Here is a 20,436-nt window from a genome sequence, read left to right on the forward strand (position 1 = left end):
AACTGAGATGGGAGCTGTCACTGAAACCGCTCTTTGTTCACGCACGCTTGTGTATGTACAGTATGTGTCCAACCATTTCAGTCAAGGCAATGACTGCCATTCATAACGTGACTTCACTTGGCAGGAAGACTAAAAACAAGACAACTATGTAAAAAATCTGATTTTTTTTTAAACAAGTCCAGAGGCCATAAGAATAGCAGTTCCAATTGCTAGTAGTTTTAAGCATTAACAACAAAAACATGTTTAGACAGTAAGAATGGCCAGACAACTGTCTACAGATTTGGAATGGGTTGAATCATGTTTCTAACTAATTTTTATATATTTTTTAAAAAAACCACTAGCCTAACATTTTTATGATGTATGGGTGTGGTAAAACATGTCCAAGTCACATTTCATTCCAAAATAAAAAGAAAGATCTAACATATAATACAAAAAAATTATAAAACATTTTTATGTATTTTATGTAGATCTTCCTTTTTATTTTGGAATGAAATGTGACATGGACATGTTTTACCACACCCATAAACATTTTTTTTTTTTTTTTTTTTGAGAAAAATTAGTTAAACATGATTCAACCCATTCCAAATCTGTAGAAGGTTGTCTGGCCATTCTTACTGTCTAAACATGTTTTTGTTGTTAATGCTTATTATTAAGATTCACATTTAAATTTCAAAAGATTCACATTTCTGCAGTACAGTATACTGTAAAAATGACTAAAGGCCCGTTCACACACCAAGGAGGATGATAACTATAAACATAATGATGAAGACACAGTTCTAAAAATCGTTCTCATTATAAAAGAGCAGCAGAGTTCACACCACAGCTACAATGATAATGGCACAGAGAAACGATATCAATATCGAAAGAACGATTTTATCCAGCAGATGAACGATAAAAACATTTACAGTGAATCAGAATGCATCCTGCTGTAACAAGTTCGAGCATTTAAAGCAACAGACAAGCACGTGCTTAGAATAAACAGAACGATATCGTCAGCTGGTGTGGACACTAATATAGTTATCTTTATTCTCAGTGTGAACACGCCTTAACACAATGATTTTTTTATTTAAATCAGCATAAAAGCAGTACAATAAACTACTATAATATGGAATTATGCATAAATAAAGTTTGAATAATACATCATAACTTTGGCATTACAGTATGAGAGTGTTTTTTTTTTTAAAACAGGCATCATTTTCTTTCAATTCAAATATTTATTTCTTTTATAGGTGAAATCCAACAGACAATTTCTTGACAGATTTTGTGAGATTCATCCATATGCCACAGCTCTTAAAAATTCAGATGACACCTGCAGCTCACTGACTGGCATAAGTGTGTAAACAAAGCTTCATCAGTGAAGCATAAAAAAGGAAGGATTTTTTAAGACAAACAAGAAAAAGGCTTTCTTAAGATGTGTCAATCTCTGACACCCCTCTGATGCACTTCCTCTCACTGTGAAAGAAAGGAAGGAAGACGCTAGGAAGGAAACCATCAGTCCAGGATGACCAGACTCATATCTTTGTGGGCATCAAAAAAAAAAAGAAAACAGCCAAATATTGTCTTCTGACGCCAAAGAGATATATTTAGCTTGTTCAATTACCTAATACTCAAGATGCACCTCTTAGGAACCGTAAGAGATGTGCCCTCTTGCACTTTGATCTACCGACTCACAGAGGTCAAAGCACAAAGTACCATCAGCCTTTTTATGGTCTCTTTGACCCCTGCATACCCGTCTGCTGTCGAAAATAGTGTCCCAAAGCCAGTACAGGCCACACCCTCCACAATGTCCCCCATATCACCCACTCCAACCGGGGATCATTGGCCCCATTAAGATCTACACCACCCATCAGCATGTTGATGCAAAGCGCTGAGGTTGTTGCTGCTGTAAAGCCATAATGAGCTTCAAGCTCCATTAGAATAGCCTGTGTCATTCCCTAAAAAGAAGTCTTTACACATTAAGGGTGTCTTAAAGCCCATTTCATGGAACAGCCTTTTTTAGCCCACATGAACTGACCGAGATTACATCATGCATTTCACATGGACCTTGATTCTATATCCTATGCACTTGCAACGAGTGACCACCTCAGTTGTGAACTTGAGGTGTGATGCATTCTGATTTTAGGGGTCAGTATTCCCCAACCCACACACGTGCTGATCACTCAGGCCGAAGTACTGCGATTGCTGAATAAAGGCCAACTCTGAGAGCGATCACTCAATGAGAGCAGACATGGAATATCACGTAATCTCTAGGAAGTGCAGCTGTACAGAATTGCATTTGCTAATGGAAACCATACTGACCCTCAAGTGCCTCTATTGTCTGTAATGCTTAAATCCAGGTACAAACAACTCGGTTCATGAACGTGATTTTTCCCCAGTGAACAAAATCAGTTCATTCACAATTAGTTTATGTCTTGGGGCTCAATCTTAATGAATGAGCTTTTTTTATTTCTACACGACAGGAACTATTATGAGATTATTGTGTGATTCATTGTATGTGAAGCAGGTCTGCTGGTTTGCTAATATTCACATCTACTGTATGTTAATAATGGACTTAGGTTCATACATTGACCAAATTCTGTTGGGATTTTTTTTTTTTTCAGCAAAACACACATAATCTGTACGAAAAGTTAAAAAATAGGGGACTAAATCAAATGATCCTGTCTAACAGCCTCTCACCTTAAGTGCCCGACACATCATTTAATTAGTATTGACTTGTGGTGTTCAAAGTGTCTTCAGAGTGAACAAATCATTGTTGTTCATTTCCATGCACAAGACTCATTTTTCGTTTTGAAGCGTGTGACTGCTTTCTTGCTTTTAAAAACTGTAGCAAGAGTCTATAACATTCCAGTCTGGGCTGTGAAGGAGCATTTATTTGGATGGTCTCATTTGTGAATGGACTTAAAGGTATAGTTCACCCAAAAAAGAAAAGTATACCATGATTTACTCACCCTCAAGCCATCCTAGGTGTATATGACTTTCATCTTTCAGCCAAACACAACCAGTGTTATATAAAAAAATATCCTGGCTCTTCAAAGCTTCATAATAGGAGTGAATGGTACCTTCTTTTTTGAAGCCCAAAACAGGGCATCCATCCATCATAAAAGTAATCCATACGGCTCCAAGGGGTTAATAAAGGCCTTCTGAAGCGAAGCAATGCGTTTTTTTAAGAAAAATGTCCATATTTATAACTTTATTAACTATAATGACTGGCTTCCAGTAACGACTGTACACGAGTTGAGTTCCGGGTGAAGAGGGATCTCTGACACTTTTTTTTCGTAGTTTCTTTAAATAACTACACATGACGAACAGACGAATGCGGAAGCACAGAGGATAGAAGAAAACAAACACCGGTCACAAATTACAAGTCTATAACAAGGATTTTTAAAGAGAAATGTCAGAAGAGCTTAAGTTTGTTGCACAGCCCTATTTGTTTAAACCGTGAGAGGTTTGAGACGTCTCATGAACTAAATGAACTAATAAATCAGTCATTTGTTGGTGGACGGGAATGCGTACGAATTACTGATTAGCATTCACAATACAAATGGATGGCTTTGGAACACTTCATTTCATTTAGGGTTTTATTGTCGTCTTTTCATAGGCTAACTTAAAGCCGCAAATAAATCAATCACTTGCTACTAACTCAAAAAAGAAACATTGTGGCCGCATATGGTCATAGGAATTCAATGTGCAGAAATGGTCACCATACGAATAAATTAATGACTATTTTCTTTGTAGGTGCACTCACAAGATTCTAACAACTGAATGAATGCAAATCAACTCCAGCAAAATCGATTCTTTTCTCAGAGCCCCCAAATCATCAGGGGCCTCATTTATAACCGTTGCGTACGCACAAAACATGCCCTGAAAGAGTACATAAATTTATGATTTATTAAAACAAACTTGACAGGAAAATTTGCGCACCGCACGCAAACTCTGACCCATGCGTACGAACATTTTGGAGACGGAGGAGTTTGGCGACACCAATGGAGATCTGAGGGACCGATGAAGGAAAAGCACAATCTTTATTATGAGTCCTAATCATAATAAAGTGCATGTTCACAATGACAGTTTAAATACATAAAAGAATGATTAAAACTATGTTTTACATCTGATATACACATTTAGATTAAATATGCCAAATTACATGAAATCATTACCAAGAAGTTACAACATTTTTTATATTATAATATATATAAGTATTTATAGTGGACTCGGTGCTTTTTAACACTTTTCTGTGTTTTATGCAGTGTTTTAATGTTTTAACAACAGCAAGGATTGCTTAGCGCATGATATGGTCTGAGGAAATATTTTTGCGCAAATAATGATCAATAATGCACAATAAGGCCTATTTGTTTTCATTAAAAATATAAAGAGATTAATACTATTTAGCCAGTGGGAAAGATTGAGAAAAACTTTCTCTGAAAGATATTTTATACTATTTTGATTTATTATTAAAAAACAAGGCAAGGATAGGCTACTAAATTATTTTCAGCAATGTAATGTGACGGCACATGTATCTCATATTTTCCAAATGTCTTGTACCGTTAAACATGTTATCACGTGGATGAATATGCATATGCAAATGATATGCAGATAGAATATGCATAGTAAAACTAGGCGTTGTAAGCTCCATATATGAATATTTCGGGGAGGAAACGCATGTGCGCACAATCTTCCGCTGACTGGTATTTATAAAGGGAATTCAGCGCAGGTTCTGGCGTACGCACGGTTTTTTAAATCTGCATATTTTTGCGTACGACATTTTTGGCTTTCGGGCGCACGCACACTTCTAGTAAAGATCCTACGCACAGTTTTATAAATGAGACCCCAGATGTGCATGCTTTTTTTCCGAAACGAAATGTCACATTCATTCACTTCAGCCCGAGAATCGTTTACTTAAATGATTCATTTAAACACCCATTCGTTCAGGAACAACACATGTCCACAGTCCACTGTAACAATGACCTCAAATGCACTTCAAAGATTGATTTTTTTTTTTTTTTCACTAAATAAATAAATAAAAAACAAAATCAGTACAACAATTATTGTAATCTAAGATGAAACAGAGGGCGGTAGAAGAATCATATGGTTTATTTTATGTCTGAAAAAGCACCCTGTGCCCAACTCGACGGTATCGGTTCTTTTACGTTGTTTCTCCGAATCACTAAAGGCGATACAAGCACTTCTAAATTACACAAACTGCAAATACACACTTTTACATACATCGACATGCATTTTTTTCGGTGGCCACGTAAAAGGGTGGAGACTATACAACGAGTCATGCGAGCAAAATGTCATCACAACGCCTTTTTTCAAAGCATAACAGGTCAATATTTTCACATAAAACCAATAGGCTAACGAAACGTAATTCGGTCTCACATCACACAAATCCACTGCGTAATGTTAAACTGTTTCCGACGCAAAGCTGAGCTGACAAGGGTTGTGTAGAGGTGAAAGACGTAAAGTTTACAAACGTTTGCTTTATGTTTATGCAATGGACTTGCAGTGCACGTGCCTGCATTATAAGAAGATTGGGGACAATTAGCCTATATACAGGCCTATATGTTTTAACAATAAAAGATGGTTTTGGCTGTACAATCTTTACAGCATCAAGAGGCCAAGACTCTAAAAGAAAGTAATTTAAGTAAAATAGCTTCAAAGCTATTTTACTTAAAATGACTTTCTTATAGAGAGCTGCTGTACAGCCAAAACAATCTTTTATCACTGTAAAGCTGCTTTGAAACTATCTGTATTGTAAAACGCGCTATATAAAAGAAGGTGACTTGACATGTCAATTCATCCCATTTCATTGCACTTTTTAGGCTATATAAACTAACAACCTTGTTGCATTGTCATCACTGTGAAAGAAAGAGTTCATGCACGTGATACTAGTAACTGCAGAAATGCAGCACACTGTAACATTTAACATCCACCAGTGCACATAATAAATGATTTAAAAGACTGTCTTCTGACCTGTTGCGTCCTGTCTGAAGGATTCACCATCACAGCCTGCCGAAAACTGTTATCCACGTAAGACGCCATGGTTTTCAAAACAATCGCGCGAAACAATTAAGTCAAATACTCCAACGCGAATCTCACAAGTGGCTTTTAAACGGTACAATAACGTTTTTATATATCAGCAGCTGCAGAGGAGAGCCTGTCCCCAGGCCACAACCTAAGCCAGGATCTTTCTTACTGTCCCTCGTCCCAATCCAACAAGACCAGACAGTCTGTTTTTCCTATTCCAGCCGCTCGAGCTTCGGCTGTGAGTTGACAGGAGATTTTCGTGTTAATGAAAGGTTTTTGCAGGGAAGCGATACGTCTATGCTTTACGCAGACGAGTGCATTTTCACCATTCCGTTTGTCCCCTGTTCGCTATTCCATCTTCTTCAGTTTTCCATCTTAAAACAACGTGCAATCCATGCGTTTGGTGATTGTCCATTTTAAGCCGTTTGCAAAGCAGCGGAGGGTCAAAGGCAGCATTTATAAATAGTGTTTAAGAGTCTAAACGCGACGGAGGGTCTGCCGTCTGGGCTCGCTGTTGTAAGCCACCACCATGGTGACCGACCGCCTCAAGAGGGTTCATGGGCGAGTCCATTCAGCACAAATAATGCGCCCACAGAACAATTCCAATGCGCACAACACACGGTGCTCTGTCGCCACCCACTGGCTGAAGCTAGAATTGCAATCTTTTAATCGTACGCCACACATTTTCAGCCAAGTGTGGGGAATGATAATCCAAGTATGAAACGTATATTTCTTTTAACGTTTATTTCGTTTAATTTAATGCATCATTATTTTGAAAAGTTTGATTTTATAACGTGAATCTGTTTCTTATTAAAAAAAGATACGACTGTGTTTTCCCTCTGGGAAAAATATGCCCACTTTCATGTTTACATGTGATTATGATTGATAGAGTAATCTTCATAGTTAGAACTGATCATATTAGATGCACCACATATCCTCCCAAGACCCAGAAATCTTTTTTTATATATATATATTTTTTCATGTCATTACATTGTTTAGACTAGAGCATAAGAAACAAATGGAAAACACATTTTTGAACAAAAGATAAAGACTTTTGATTTTTTAATTTACCAATACATTTTTAGGTTTCAGGATTTATTTATTTTAAACCAAACTTTGTATAAAGATTATTCTCAATTATGTTATGAAAGATCTAATGAAATTAATTTATATGCCATTTTAATTTATGCAATGTGGGTAAAATAGCCATAAATGGATAATCCCAATACAGTGTATCTATATCTAATTTGCATATTAATGTGTTCTTGGGGCAACATGTAATAAAAAAAACACATGTAATAACGGGAGTAATAATTGGCAACATTTTCGTAATAATATCTAATATTTCATAGGAATATTGATATATCATTTCTTTCCCCATTCAATTGCTGTGTCTCCCAAAATGCCTGATAAACTTAAGTTCTGGTATTCTGTACAGTGGACATCTATGAAATCAATGCCCTGTTTTGTAACAGATAAAGTCATATTTTGATTAAAACCCCCATAACATTAGAAAATTAGTCATATTTAAATGATAATTACAAAATATTATCTTTTATAATTATCTTATATATTTCTATAAGAGTGCTATATTTGAACACTAAATTACTGTCAGTCATTTTTAAAGACCAAGCAGAAGTTGCTGTCATTGTGAAACCTCCAAACATTTGGTATCTCTGAAAAGCCTCAAATGTGCTCTTTACAGGACATCCAGCCCTAAAAACACGTATGGTGTCAGAGAAATTCACTAAAATATAATGTCCACTACAGTGAACAAAGGTCTATTCACGGGTCCCAGGAGGATATGGGAGTATAGGCCTAACTGTGCTATGACAGGTTTGACACAGATGGGTACCTTGGAATTCAACACCTCTGATCATGTGACTATGTCTACCAGCCTTGTAATATGATATCAAGACATTCTGCACTGTTGACGACTCATATAAATAGCATAATAACAATAAACCAACAAATTCTTTAGACCCTTAACACATCAGATGTCACCAGTGCGGGTTTGGATGGAACAAAAGGACAGTCAGCACTGAGGAAAAATAGTGCCTTTCTGTTTCAGAAATAATTTTAGTAAACAAACCTCATAATGAGATTTTGTCAAGACACCCCCATGATGCTGGAAATCAGTTATCTGACAATAAAGTAAAGCCTTATTATTATATTGTAAGGCCCGATATATTGGTCCAATCTGCCGGTCCGCCAATACACGGGGAAGGTTATCACGTGCTCTGTCCTCACTCATGCAGAGTATTGGTTGGTTAAATTTACAATACATTTAGTTATGTATTCTCTCGTTAATTCATCTGACTCCATAAATGAAAGGGTTTTAATGATATCTGTGGATCATTAATCATGGGTGAATGTTTGACTATTCCGTTTAACTCTTCAATGAAAATAATATCAAAGTCAGTTAGAATAATCAAATGTAACAATTTATTATGTCAGGTAAATGTATCATGCCAATTCCATAATCAATTCAAAGATAATCGATACAAAACATCAAATGCTCTGGAATAGAGAGAAGATGCAAACCCAACATTAAGAAATACGTGAGGCTGAGAGATCTATATCTCTCAGCCTAACGGACCGATCTGCAGTACAGAAAAAGGCCCCGAACTCTCTGCTGCATCTCATTAAATAGTCAGACCTCTTTCACATGGAAACATGTGCTAACAAAAGAAATTTGCATGCAGTGGTCGCACCTTCATGGGGGTGGGTGACCATTTGCTTGAGAGACCACCTTCCTTTGTAAGTCAGTTATCCATAAACTCTTAAAACCTTATTACCTTTTATTTTATCTATCTGGATATGAGATATCTGTACCACTCACTTTGAGACATTTCAAATGACACCAAAAACATAACAGTCAATGATAAACATTCACATTAAACCATATTCTTGAGTGAGTTCTTAGTAGTTTGCGGAAGTGAGGTCGTATGGGGGAGGTCAAATGGTAATTAGCCCTTTGTCTCAGACCAGGGCCTCAACCAGTATTTTCAGTCTTACAATATCAACAAAAGCAAACCGGTTTAAAGACAGTGTTTGAATATCAAAGATTTAATTGTAGCATACTATGAGACAACAGTTTTCCTTAAACAAATACTCAATCTTTTGTCTTCAAATATTACATTATAGACTATTTATGCTCTTTGCAGACACTTTATCCAAAGCGACTTGCATTGAAGGTATGCCTATATTGAAGGAATTTAACCCTTGAGCCATGACCTATTTAATTTTTTTTTCCAATATTAATTATAATATAGATTTCAAATGTGTTAATTTATTAATTCAATCAAGCATTAGTAAGTTTGTTTCTTTGTCTGTAGGCTATTTTCATTCTCAATTTGATTTATTCATTTAAATAATCAATTTAGCCTATTCGTTTATTTTTGTTTGCCAATATTTAGGCCTATTTCATATTATCAATTTGTTCATTTGCAATATTGTTTATGTCAAGAAATACATATACAGCAAGTGTAAGTTACTGTGTATGCATTGTGTCAATGCACAATCAGTGTGTGCTTATTTTAGCGTTGGATGCTTTTTAAATAAATAATCCATAAATTTAATGCATCACGATTAAACACAGGTTCCGTGGAGACCAAACGCTCCATGTCAACAGCGCGCGCGCGAGTGAGAGAGTGGGTGAGAGAGTGAGTGAGTGAGTGAGTAAGTGACCTCCTGCAGGGCTTAGTTTACAGTCACTCAGATGCGCTTAGCCTACTGCTATTCCAAAGATCTGGCAACAGTAAACAAAGACAAAGAGTAAACAAAGTAAGGGGGATGAAGAGGGTACAACAGGACACAACACCTTCTCATGCAGGGTCTGGACAGAGAATACTGTTCACAGGTAAATAGGCCTGTTTATGAATCTATTTTAGTATGACATGTAATCATTAGTATAAGTTCACGAGTTTGAATCTGTTCCTTTTGTTGTCATCAAGGACCAGACGGCATTGGAGATTTCCGTCCCAAATTGGACTATTTCCCCCGCAGCATTGGAATTGGCCCGCTATCTCCAGATGCCACGAGTGACCTCAACTACCTCTTCCGGCCTGCAGCGCACGCGACCCCGCCGTTACCGAAACACCGCTGCACCGGAGAAGTGGGCTGGGGTCTACAGTACTGCACTGCACTCAACAGGCGGACTACTGTCATCAACCACAAACTATATCAGGTTATTATATTAGCCTACATTATATATATATATATATATATATATATATATATATATTATTATTATTATTATTATTATTATTTTTTTTTTTTTTTTTTTTTTTTTTTGCCAGTGTGTGTTCATTAAATTGCATATTGTTCCTTGCATGGGCAGCCAAAACTTAGAAATTGACTTTCAACAGTAAACCTGAGAAACATTGGCATAAAAAGTGAGACAACAAGCCACATTTTCCCTTATTATATTTCTAAACATTTAATGTAAAAATAAACACTATACCTTTCAAAAGTTTGGGGTCAGTAAGATTTTGATGTTGTTATTGTTTGAGGTATTAAATAATTACATTGAATTAAATTAAAGCATTAACTTTATGTTGTTAAAGAAAAGTTATTTTAAACTGTCAAAGAATACTGATTTTTTTTTAAACAGGGATTCCAGATAAATAGTAAGCAGCACAACTGTTTTCAGCATTGATAATAAGAAATGTTTCACATCAACATATTAGACTGATTTCTGAAGGATCATGTGACACTGAAGACTGGATTCAGCTTTGCATCGCAGGAATAAATTACATTTTAAAATATATTACATTAAAAAACATGTTTTTAAAATTGTCATAATATTTCACAATATTGCTGTTTTTATACTTTTAATCAGATAAATGCAGCCTTCGTAAGCATAAGTGACTTAAAAATAGTACTCACCCCAAACATTTGAACAATAGTGTAAATAATTCTGAAAACTATAGTTGTCGTTAACTAACCTGCCTCAAAAATCAAACTTGCTGCGTATGAACATCATATGCACCTCATTGTCTCTCAGGATCAGATTTTTATGTATTTTTGAACATATTTTTTATAACAAATCTGCAAAGACTAGTTTTGATAGTATTGCCTTACTGTATGTGTGTAAATAAATAAAACACTTTTAATCAGCTGTGCAGGATGGTGAGCTAAACACACACCAGTAACCACGTAGGGAAGGGTTAGATTACCTCCAGCTCCCCTTATTACTCTAGACGGTGATGGGTTTCACTGGCAGGAAATGGGCAGAGTGGATGAGAGGAAGCTTTTCTCCTCTAGTAATCAATAATTCAATGCTTGCACACAGGCACACTCAGCCCTGGTTTCGGGACAAACAAACGACCTGCAGGAGGCTTGCTTGGAACCACAGCGCACATGATACTTACAGCAAGGATGACAGCGAACAGTTCCCGCTTAATGAAGTGAGATGTATGTGATAATGATACACACTCTGCACCCCGTATAAACCCACTGCTGGGTTGCCCATTGTTATATTAAGAATAAACTGAAATACTCAAAGTACTTTACTAAATCATTCTCTTATTGTTCTTCTTTCAGGTCTGCAGTAAAGACAGATACGGAGAAAGCACAACCAGACGCATTACTTTTTCTTTTTTGATGGTTTCATGAAGAACCTTTTTTCAATGTGCAAAAGGTTCTTTGTATAGTGGAAAAAGCTTCTTTAGATTGTTAGAATGTTCTTACCACGGTTTGTTTTTTTGTTTGTTTTTTTGTTTTTTTAGAATGGGGAACCAAAAATGGTTCTTCTATGGCATCACTGCAAAAATGCCCTTTTAGGACCTTTTTTAGTATGTAGTAAATTTAGTCTCAAATGAATGCAACCATTTGAAGAACAAAAGAATTCACTTTGCTGTTTACCTCATATCGGTGGTTCATATTGTCAGGAGCTTGTAACGTCTCAAAAATATAAAGCTCAAATCCTCTTAACAAGGGTCACCATAGATTCAGACAGTTGATAGAAGCAAGAAAGCAGTAATCCTGCAGTTAAACGGGTTTATGTGTGATCCCCTGTCTGTTTCAGTGGTCGATCCCAGTTGATAATGGCACACAAGCCAATTCAGCCATTTCCAATATCTTGTATTGAGACAAACAGGCACAAACAACCCTCTTCAGCTGCCATTCTCACTTTTTAATTTCATGTCGGCAATACTTTTTTAGATTATGTGGTTTGAGCTAAAGTGCCCTTTGTATCGCAAATGATTAGGTACCACTGTCATTGCCAGATGAGGCTTTTCTAAACTGAAAAATAAGCCCCTTAACTGTCACTGTCCCAGTGGGACGCTTGGCGCTCTTTTTTTTTATTTTTCTTCTTATCACATATTTTAGCAATCATCATAAATTGGATTTATTTGAAAGCTTAAAAACTCAAAATTCATCCTGTGAAAACCGTATTGAAATCGGACATTTGAAATGGACTGGTACTTTAAATCCATTTAGCGGGCTCCTCCCCCTATGTGGGCGTGTCGTTTCGTATTACTAAATTTATTTTAAATATTTTATAATCTATTTTTTTATCTTTAAAAAAAAAAAAAAAAACATTGTCGGAAAGGTCTGAGACTTAAGGTTCCATATTTGGTTACTGTTTTATGAAAGAAGACATATTGTGGCATAAATTGATTAATTTGTTACAGGAGAACGCATGAGAAATAAATCTATGGAAAGTGGATGACAGCCGGTGGCTATTTTTGGTACAGCGCCTAAACAAAATCACATAGCAACCTCAATTTTTGTGACATCAACTTCAAATTTGAAAAACAACTTGGTTAGACATATGACTTAAAATATTTAAAAATATATATATATTTTGGCAATTTAGGCAATTTAAAATATATATATATTTTGTATAAAATAAAAAATGTTTAGTACAGGATTTGTTTTACTGTAAACTTGATCCTAACTTTTTTACACTTTCATTTTTTTTTTACCTTTAAAATTAAGGTCTGTATTCCAAAGCATTCATGAATTACAACCATTTAAGTGTGGATGCTATATTGTAACGTCAATGCTCAAAAAAGGGGGTAGAAATCACCTTTTGAGACATTTAATTGTTCAGTAGTTGGAGACATAAAATTAAAAGATGTCAATAAAAGCATATATTTATTTCGCAGTAGCAATTTTGTTTTGCTTTTTCAAGTGTTGCTAGGGTTATTAGTTAACTAAAACAAAAATCATGTTACTTAAAAAAAATATATATATTTACTTATAAACTTTATTTCAGGTAGCCTACGGATGCCAAGACAACAGTTCACATTTTCATTTAGTTTAACTAATGATATAAAGCATTGGTGCTTATTTATAAACTATAAAATGCACCACATAGGCTACTGTGATGTTGTAAGACACAGATGAAATATGGAAAGATAACTTTAAAAAAGGTTGACTTCTTCTTGAGGCTCTCCATCTTTGAATGACTTCGGTTTGAACATAAAAGTCTAAAAGGTTTTGAAATTTTCAGTGCAAGTCTGTGTGAGGTAAAAGGACACAAGCTGTTGAAACTCCGCCCTCTGTGCCGGGGGCAGCAGCTCATTTGCATTTAAAGGGACACACACAAAAACGGTGTTATGTAAAAATATCTGTGGGGTATTTTGAGCTAAAACTTCTCATACACACCCTGGGGACATCAGAGATTTATTTTACATCTTGTGAAAAGGGCATTATATCACCCCTTCAAGAACTTTCTAGTAATCATCTCTTGATTAATTTCAAAATCAATTGAAATTTTGATGAAATTCTGAAAAACTAATGGCATGTAAAGTTGTTGGATGGGAGGCCTATGTGTTTTGTTTCATGTGTCAAGAATCATTACGGTAGTTAAAGAAAGTCGGCCCATTCAAACAAAGCAGTACAGCGCCTCTGCGTATAGACTCCACAGCAGCAGAGGGCGCTACACGCTCACTTATGCTTCAGTTACAAGCTCACCGGTGCTTCCTTTTCACAGAATATTCCAGTTACCCCGTCCAGTCAGAATTGGACCCTTTTCCCTATCAAAATCCAAGAAAATGTCAAACCCAACTCCTGATGCCAAGCCTGGAAACTCAGACAACCCTCGGGTATTCTTTGACGTAGATATCGATGGTGAAAGAGGTCAGAATATTTTGTTTTTCTTTAGAAAGAAGCTGAATGACTCCATGCCGTCTGTCTGCTGCCACATGCCTCTTAACTGTTGCTTAGAAGAAAGAAAAGGAGTGCAGAAATAAATGCACTGAACTCAACTAGGGACACTACTATTTAGAAAAGCAACATGCAGTTTCCCGTTTTGCCATTGAACTGTGTATAACGTTATACACGAGTCCTTTTTTGTCCTCTAATTCATATATCGTAATATATTGGATACAATATTAAAGTTGCATTTAAAGATTGTAATTATGTAATTATTAGGATATCACAATTGAGTGTACATGTGGGTGATTTTTAACATGTGAAGATATATTTTCCCTCTTTCTCAAACCAAAATGTTTTGCTAAATTACTTTTTTTATCAGTAGTAGTATTAAATAAAGTATATAAAAAATGCAATAAATAAGAAGAAAAGATGACAGCACTTCTCATTTCTACTCTTCAGTTATAGTGAGTAACTCTTTGGGAAGTTAAACTGTAGATTTTGAGTTTATTGATATATGTAAAGCAAATTCAGTATGGTCAGATAAAATGCTTAAAGCAATAAATAATAGTGGTCAAAATATGATAATTAATTCCTAATGTTTTTGTTTCTCTTTGCAGTTGGCCGTATAGTGTTTGAGGTCTTTGCTGATGTGGTCCCTAAAACTGCAGAGAATTTCCGTGCTCTTTGTACCGGTGAGAAAGGGATCGGTAAAAGCACCGGAAAACCGCTGCACTTCAAGGGCTGTCCATTCCACCGCAGTGAGTGTCCTGACCTCCCGTTTCCATGGAGACGTGTATTCTATAACTATCTAATGGGCAGGGTCAGGCCTAGGAAAGTCATGAAAATTACTATAGTGAATTTTTTTTGTGTATGCTGAACTATAAAATATTGAATTGCTCATGTCATGCTTGCAAAATAGTCTTATTAGTCACCACATTGACCCTCTATAAAACAATTAATCAACTTTGTATTTCTTATTGTACCCTTCAGTCATCAAAAAATTTATGGTCCAGGGTGGAGATTTTTCTAATCTGAATGGAACTGGAGGAGAGAGCATCTACGGGGACAAGTTTGAGGATGAAAACTTTTACTACAAGGTACCACAGAGCTGCTTTGTCAAGTCGAGTCAGCTTCATTTATAGTTCTTTTTACAATGCAGATTGTTTTGCGCGTAGTCTCTCTTTACAAAGTGACATTGCCAATTACTTGTCTGGCATGCATAATGCAGCGTTTTTAGTCGTTTCCGTGGATGCGTGTGAACGGGAATCATTTTGATAAAGTTTTCATCTGTACAGAGGAAAAACGTTTGTCGTTAAAAAAAGAAAAGAACTTTTGTCGTGTCGATGAGGCCTTCGCAGGGGATAGTATAGTTGACACGGTCTCTGCTGACACTTCAAGGCTGCTTTGTGTTCGTGTCTAGGCGCAGGTCCTTCATCTGATCTGGATACAGCCCGGATCCGGCTGACTACGGTAAACCTCAGGATAAACAGAGAGACTCATATTAGTGTAGATGTCATTCTTCTTGTGATGTAACGAGTACATCAGGTTTTATGGGGAGTGTTCTCGGTTCCGGCTGACCTTTGCTGTATAGAATAAGAAGTCTCATAATTTACTCACCCACATGTTGTTCATATCCTGTAACACAGAAGTAGTTTAGCAGAATGTTCACGCTGCTCTTGAAAATTGTGGAAATCATGATATAGGATTCTGGTCACACCACCCATCCATCTCTAATGAACGTCAAACCTTGTTCGATGCACATATTCAGTGACAGAATTTTTTATTTTTAGTGAGCCTTTCGTTTAATTAACCAAAGCCATCAGTCTGTGTAATTGCTCAGAAATTGCTCTGAGATTAAATATACCAAACACAGCACTTGATTCATCTCCCTGAGGCATCCGCTAATTTCCTGGTGTCTGCTCTGAGGAATAAATGAGACGTACAGTAGATACACCTTGTGTTTCTCTTGAATGAAGTGGTGCTTCATTAATATGGTTGTGTCTCTCCCCCAGCACGACAGAGAGGGGCTGCTCAGCATGGCTAACGCAGGCCCCAACACCAACGGCTCACAGTTCTTTATAACCACGGTTCCCACGCCGCATCTGGACAACAAACATGTTGTCTTTGGCCAGGTGGTGAAAGGAATGGGGGTGGTGAAGAAGCTGGAGGGGCTGGAAACAAAGGAAGATCATCCTGTGAAGGTGACCATGTTAAATGCATGCAAACATTTTTTCACTCTTTAAACGCATCATGACGTTGTGACATCTGCTACCATGCTTAGAAATATAATGTGACCGAGATCTTAACTGGTCCTGAAGGACAGGTGTGTGTGAGATCTTTTACAGGCATTTAGTCACCATTATCAAGATTTAATAGTCATGAAATTTAGTCTGTCACCTGTTCTGCACAGGTGAACTAGCTAGTGTGATAAATTAGCTTTTTGAAAGGAGTTGACATTGTGTGTGACCATTTCTCTCTCCAGTAAGTAAACAGAAAATACATTTTCCTTTTTCCAGTGAGCAATTGAATATGAATATTTAGATTGATTGTAACTGTCTCTCTCTCAGCCCTGCATCATTGCTGAATGTGGAGAACATAAAGCGGGAGATGACTGGGGCATCGCACCTAACGACGGCTCAGGAGACGCATACCCAGACTTCCCGGAGGACTCTGACATGGACTTCAAAGATGTATATATATAATATTTCAAAATATGCATATACAAGCTTATAAACTTTAAATGACAAGTTAATATTGTGTTTGTAGATATGGATTTGCAACTCAAAATAACATGTTTTATATATATATATAATGTGACCCTGGATCACAAAACCAGTCATAAGTAGCAAGGGTATATTTGTGCCAACAATACATTGTATGGGTCAAAATTATCGATTTTTCTTTTATGCCAAAAATCATTAGGATATTAAGTAAAGATCATGTTCTATGAAGATATTTTGTAAATTTCCTACCGTAAATATTTAAAACGTTTATTTTTGTGAGTGAATGCAGCACAATCACGAACATAAATGGACAACTTTAAAGGCAATTTTCTCAATGTTTCGATTTTTTTTGCACCCTCAGATTCCAGATTTTCAAATAGTTGTATCTCAGCCAAATATTGTCCTATCATAACAAACCATACTTCAATGGAAAGCTTATTTATTCAGCTTTCAGATGATTTGTGACTTTCATTGACTGGTTTTGTCATCCAGGGTCACATATATATATACTATATATATATACTTACATTACACAGTATTATAGTATGATAGCTGAAATTCCACATGCTAAAAATAGAAATTTGTCAAATCAATCAAAACTTAATCTGTTCTCTTTCTAGACAAACAAAGTCTTTTCTGTGGCAGAGGATGTGAAAAACATCGGGAATAATTTCTTCAAGGCTCAGAACTGGCAGTCAGCCATATTGAAATATTCAAAAGCTCTCAGGTGAAAACTCGAGTCTGCCATTAAGCCCCATTATTTCATTACATCCAGCTTTCTAGACTTAATTTCAATGTGTCAAACCTTTTAGAAAGTGCTGTCATAGCACTTTTCTCAAATTCACTCTCATGTCGTGATGACATTCCTGTAAGTACCTGCTTGATATGCAAGATCTCTCACTGTGTAATCTAAAGTAAACGTTGCTTATAACATTTGTGAATGTGACATGTCTGTACGCATCATTGTAAATCAGCAGTGTCACTAAAGGTTACTTTGGTCCACAGGTATCTAGAGTTTTGTGGCAGCATCTTAGACGACGATAGTGCCCAAAAGAAGCTGGAGCCCACGGCCCTGAGCTGCATTCTCAACACGGCCGCCTGCAAACTCAAACTCAAACTCTGGCAAGAAGCACTCGAGAGCTGTGATGAGGTAACATGGGATCTTCTGACATTTGAGCCATCTGAACGGTGTCCAGTTGCATTGGCATTAGAGGATATAAGCAGCAAAGGACCTCAAGATTTTTTTATAACACATCTCAGCCATTCACCGCACTTGAAATAACCTTGTCATGGTCGCTGCCATTCTCTATTTAGGGAACAGTTGAAATGGAATAAGTTGACTCATTTCTCGAAAGGGCCTGTAAGGGTGTGTTCACACTTGTAGTTCAGTTCTTTAGGTCTGGACCAAAAAAGAAAATGATTCATTTTATCCTGGTTCGCTTGGCGTTCACGCTGTTATTTTAACACAGAATCTAAAGATACAGATTAAAAGGTAGAAGAATAAGGTCACAAGCTAATTGGACAGCTTTTAGGATGTATATTTTAAAGACCGAACATTTAAAACAATGCTGTGTTCTGGGTTAAATGTGCTTGTTGTATGTGTAAATGCATATGGTGGTATATTTACTAGCTGAGAACTTATAAAATGCGTAAAGGAGTCACAGACCAAAGATATGCTGCAAGGAGATGACGGTTATGACACCTGTACTGAACTGTAGTGGGCAGTGCAGATTCTATGACAAGAAGAACCAGGTCCTTTTAAGGGTCACATCTTGTGACATTACATCCTGTTTTTGGTTCATTAGATGTCTTTGGTCCGTGTTGCGTTCCTATTTCAGTCAGACCGCACTAGGGTTTGTTTGGAAGCGGACCGAGTCCCACTGAAAAGGTTTGGATAGCTGCGTTCACAATTCAATTTACACTTCAAATGAACCGAAATAAAAGAGGGATCACACCCAGTGTTTGCTTTAATCGAACCAAACCTGCCAAGAGTGAACACACCCTAAAACTGTATTTTCTATTGGTTTGTGTGGTAATTGTAATGTTTTATTTATTATAACATGGGAATATTCTTTTTCTCAGGCTCTGGAGCTGAACCAGTCAAACACTAAAGCGCTGTTCAGGAGAGCTCAAGCCTGGCAGGGGCTTAAAGAATTCAACAAGGCCATGGTACAAACACTACACTGAGTGAAATACACATTTATCTCACTCTAAATCGGTGGATCTCAAACTTTTTAGGGTGGCAAGCAAAAAAATTAGTAGAGCGCAAATCTGGGGAAATAGTTTCTTACAGTTCTAGTGCTCATTGGAGAAAAATGTTAATTGATCTTGGTGCTTTTGGTCAATTTTTTGGTCAAGATTTATTTTATTTTACTTCTCTGATAAATAGTTTGAGAACCACTGGCCTAAACACCTTAAAGAAAACAATGAAATTCTGGCATCACTTACTCACCCTCATGTCGTTCCAAACCATGTATGACTTTCTTCCATGAAACATAAAAGAAGAAATTATGAAGGATGTGGTATTTCTTTCTATCCATGCAGGTGGAAAATAGATTGGAGCTTTTAGGCTTCAAAAAATGATGCATTATTAATGATCTTTGACAGTTTAATTTAGAACTAGTTAACAGGACTTGTTATTCAGGAAAGTCAATAGGAAAGACTATTTCAGCTAGTTACCAAGGAAACATTCCTCATTATAATTTAGTTAAAATTGATGTACTAAAATGACTAAAACAAAAATGAATAACTTTTATTTGACATTACAAAAAAAAAAAAAAAAAAAATTGCAAAAACTATAATTGTAGCACAATGATACTAAAATAACATTATATTAGACATAATCACTCCAATTACTCAGCACAAAGACCCGAGGTAAAATGTCATAACATTTTAATAAGTACTGTATTTGAATGAATCAGTCTTTCAATATTAGGAAATTGCTCTCATTTACATGACAGTTTGTTTCTGAGGATTGACTTTTAGAGCACTTATCTTTTGTCTTTTTAAACGCAGATCGATCTGAAGAAAGCACAGGAGATTGCACCAGATGACAAAGGTTAACCAGCTCTTTACAAATCTATTATTTGTTAAGTTTAGTTTGTAAAAATATCTTTGATTATGATTTGTAAATAGTTTTCTTTTTTAACATTTTCCTTTCCTCGATTCAAGCAATTGGAAATGAAATGCTGAAAGTGAAGCAGCAAGTGAAAGAAGAGAAGGAGAAAGAAAAGAAGATTTATGCCAAAATGTTTGCGTAAAGGAAACTGCAGTGACCTCACTCCACACCGTCCTACCTGCATATGTTCATTTATGTTGCACTTGTGTCTTAGTAAGTGTATAGCTGGGTAAATAAAATGCCTTGCTTGAAGTCTCTAATTTAAAGGTAAAAATTAAGGTTTGGAAAGAGCTTCATATGATCTGTACCGTGTGTGAGATGAGTTAAGGAACAAAGTTTCTGTGCATTTTTAGTGAGCTGACCCTAAAGAGTGACTTTGCAAAAAGAAAAATTCCTGGGTTCATTTGTCTTAACTGCTGTTCATTCATTCTATCGATCGATCGCTGACTAAAACAG

The 20,436-nt window shown here is 36.3% G+C and overlaps 3 protein-coding genes across 9 annotated transcripts in view; 2 read left to right on the top strand and 1 right to left on the bottom strand.

Annotated features, from left to right (window-relative positions):
- rapgef2b (Rap guanine nucleotide exchange factor 2b) overlaps window positions 1-6,613 on the bottom strand; it is a 101,371-nt gene extending 94,758 nt beyond the window's left edge. For all 6 annotated transcript variants that reach the window (XM_079892238.1, XM_079892237.1, XM_079892235.1 and 3 more), the window contains exon 1: window positions 5,974-6,613. In XM_079892238.1, coding sequence (XP_079748364.1) covers window positions 5,974-6,042 — 69 coding nt within the window. In that variant the 5' untranslated portion in view covers window positions 6,043-6,613. The remainder of the gene's footprint in view (window positions 1-5,973) is intronic.
- A 3,125-nt stretch (window positions 6,614-9,738) lies between these two features.
- On the top strand, window positions 9,739-11,628 carry spmip2 (sperm microtubule inner protein 2). 2 transcript variants are annotated; one of them, XR_013823461.1, is made up of 4 exons: window positions 9,739-9,889; window positions 9,984-10,216; window positions 11,324-11,445; window positions 11,575-11,628. XR_013823461.1 is itself a non-coding variant. In XM_079892243.1 (4 exons), the coding sequence occupies exons 1-3, from the start codon at window positions 9,823-9,825 to the stop codon at window positions 11,393-11,395; spliced, it is 372 nt and encodes a 123-aa protein (XP_079748369.1). In that variant the 5' UTR covers window positions 9,739-9,822; the 3' UTR covers window positions 11,396-11,438; window positions 11,575-11,628. The 2 variants fall into 2 exon arrangements, 1 of the variants encoding a protein (XP_079748369.1); XM_079892243.1 differs by having other exon boundaries at window positions 11,324-11,438.
- A 2,308-nt stretch (window positions 11,629-13,936) lies between these two features.
- ppid (peptidylprolyl isomerase D) lies at window positions 13,937-20,171 on the top strand. Its single transcript, XM_079892628.1, has 10 exons — window positions 13,937-14,121; window positions 14,757-14,897; window positions 15,130-15,236; window positions 16,152-16,340; window positions 16,707-16,829; window positions 17,483-17,589; window positions 17,868-18,012; window positions 18,945-19,031; window positions 19,878-19,920; window positions 20,034-20,171. The coding sequence occupies exons 1-10, from the start codon at window positions 14,037-14,039 to the stop codon at window positions 20,120-20,122; spliced, it is 1,116 nt and encodes a 371-aa protein (XP_079748754.1). The 5' UTR covers window positions 13,937-14,036; the 3' UTR covers window positions 20,123-20,171.
- Window positions 20,172-20,436: the final 265 nt, after the last annotated feature.

Source organism: Squalius cephalus (assembly GCF_949319135.1).
Source record: "Squalius cephalus genome assembly, chromosome: 14".
In the NCBI taxonomy this organism is placed as follows: domain Eukaryota; kingdom Metazoa; phylum Chordata; class Actinopteri; order Cypriniformes; family Leuciscidae; genus Squalius; species Squalius cephalus.

Bases quoted from the DNA above. Each gene is read 5' to 3' on its own strand.
- spmip2 (XM_079892243.1), top strand. From the start codon at position 9,823: ATGAAGAGGGTACAACAGGACACAACACCTTCTCATGCAGGGTCTGGA. The intron at 9,890-9,983 runs GTAAATAGGCCT...GTTGTCATCAAG, and splicing joins ACAGAGAATACTGTTCACAG to GACCAGACGGCATTGGAGAT. The intron at 10,217-11,323 runs GTTATTATATTA...GCTTGCACACAG, and splicing joins TCAACCACAAACTATATCAG to GCACACTCAGCCCTGGTTTC.
- ppid (XM_079892628.1), top strand. From the start codon at position 14,037: ATGTCAAACCCAACTCCTGATGCCAAGCCTGGAAACTCAGACAACCCT. The intron at 16,830-17,482 runs GTATATATATAA...TTCTCTTTCTAG, and splicing joins CTGACATGGACTTCAAAGAT to ACAAACAAAGTCTTTTCTGT. The intron at 19,921-20,033 runs GTTAACCAGCTC...CCTCGATTCAAG, and splicing joins GATTGCACCAGATGACAAAG to CAATTGGAAATGAAATGCTG.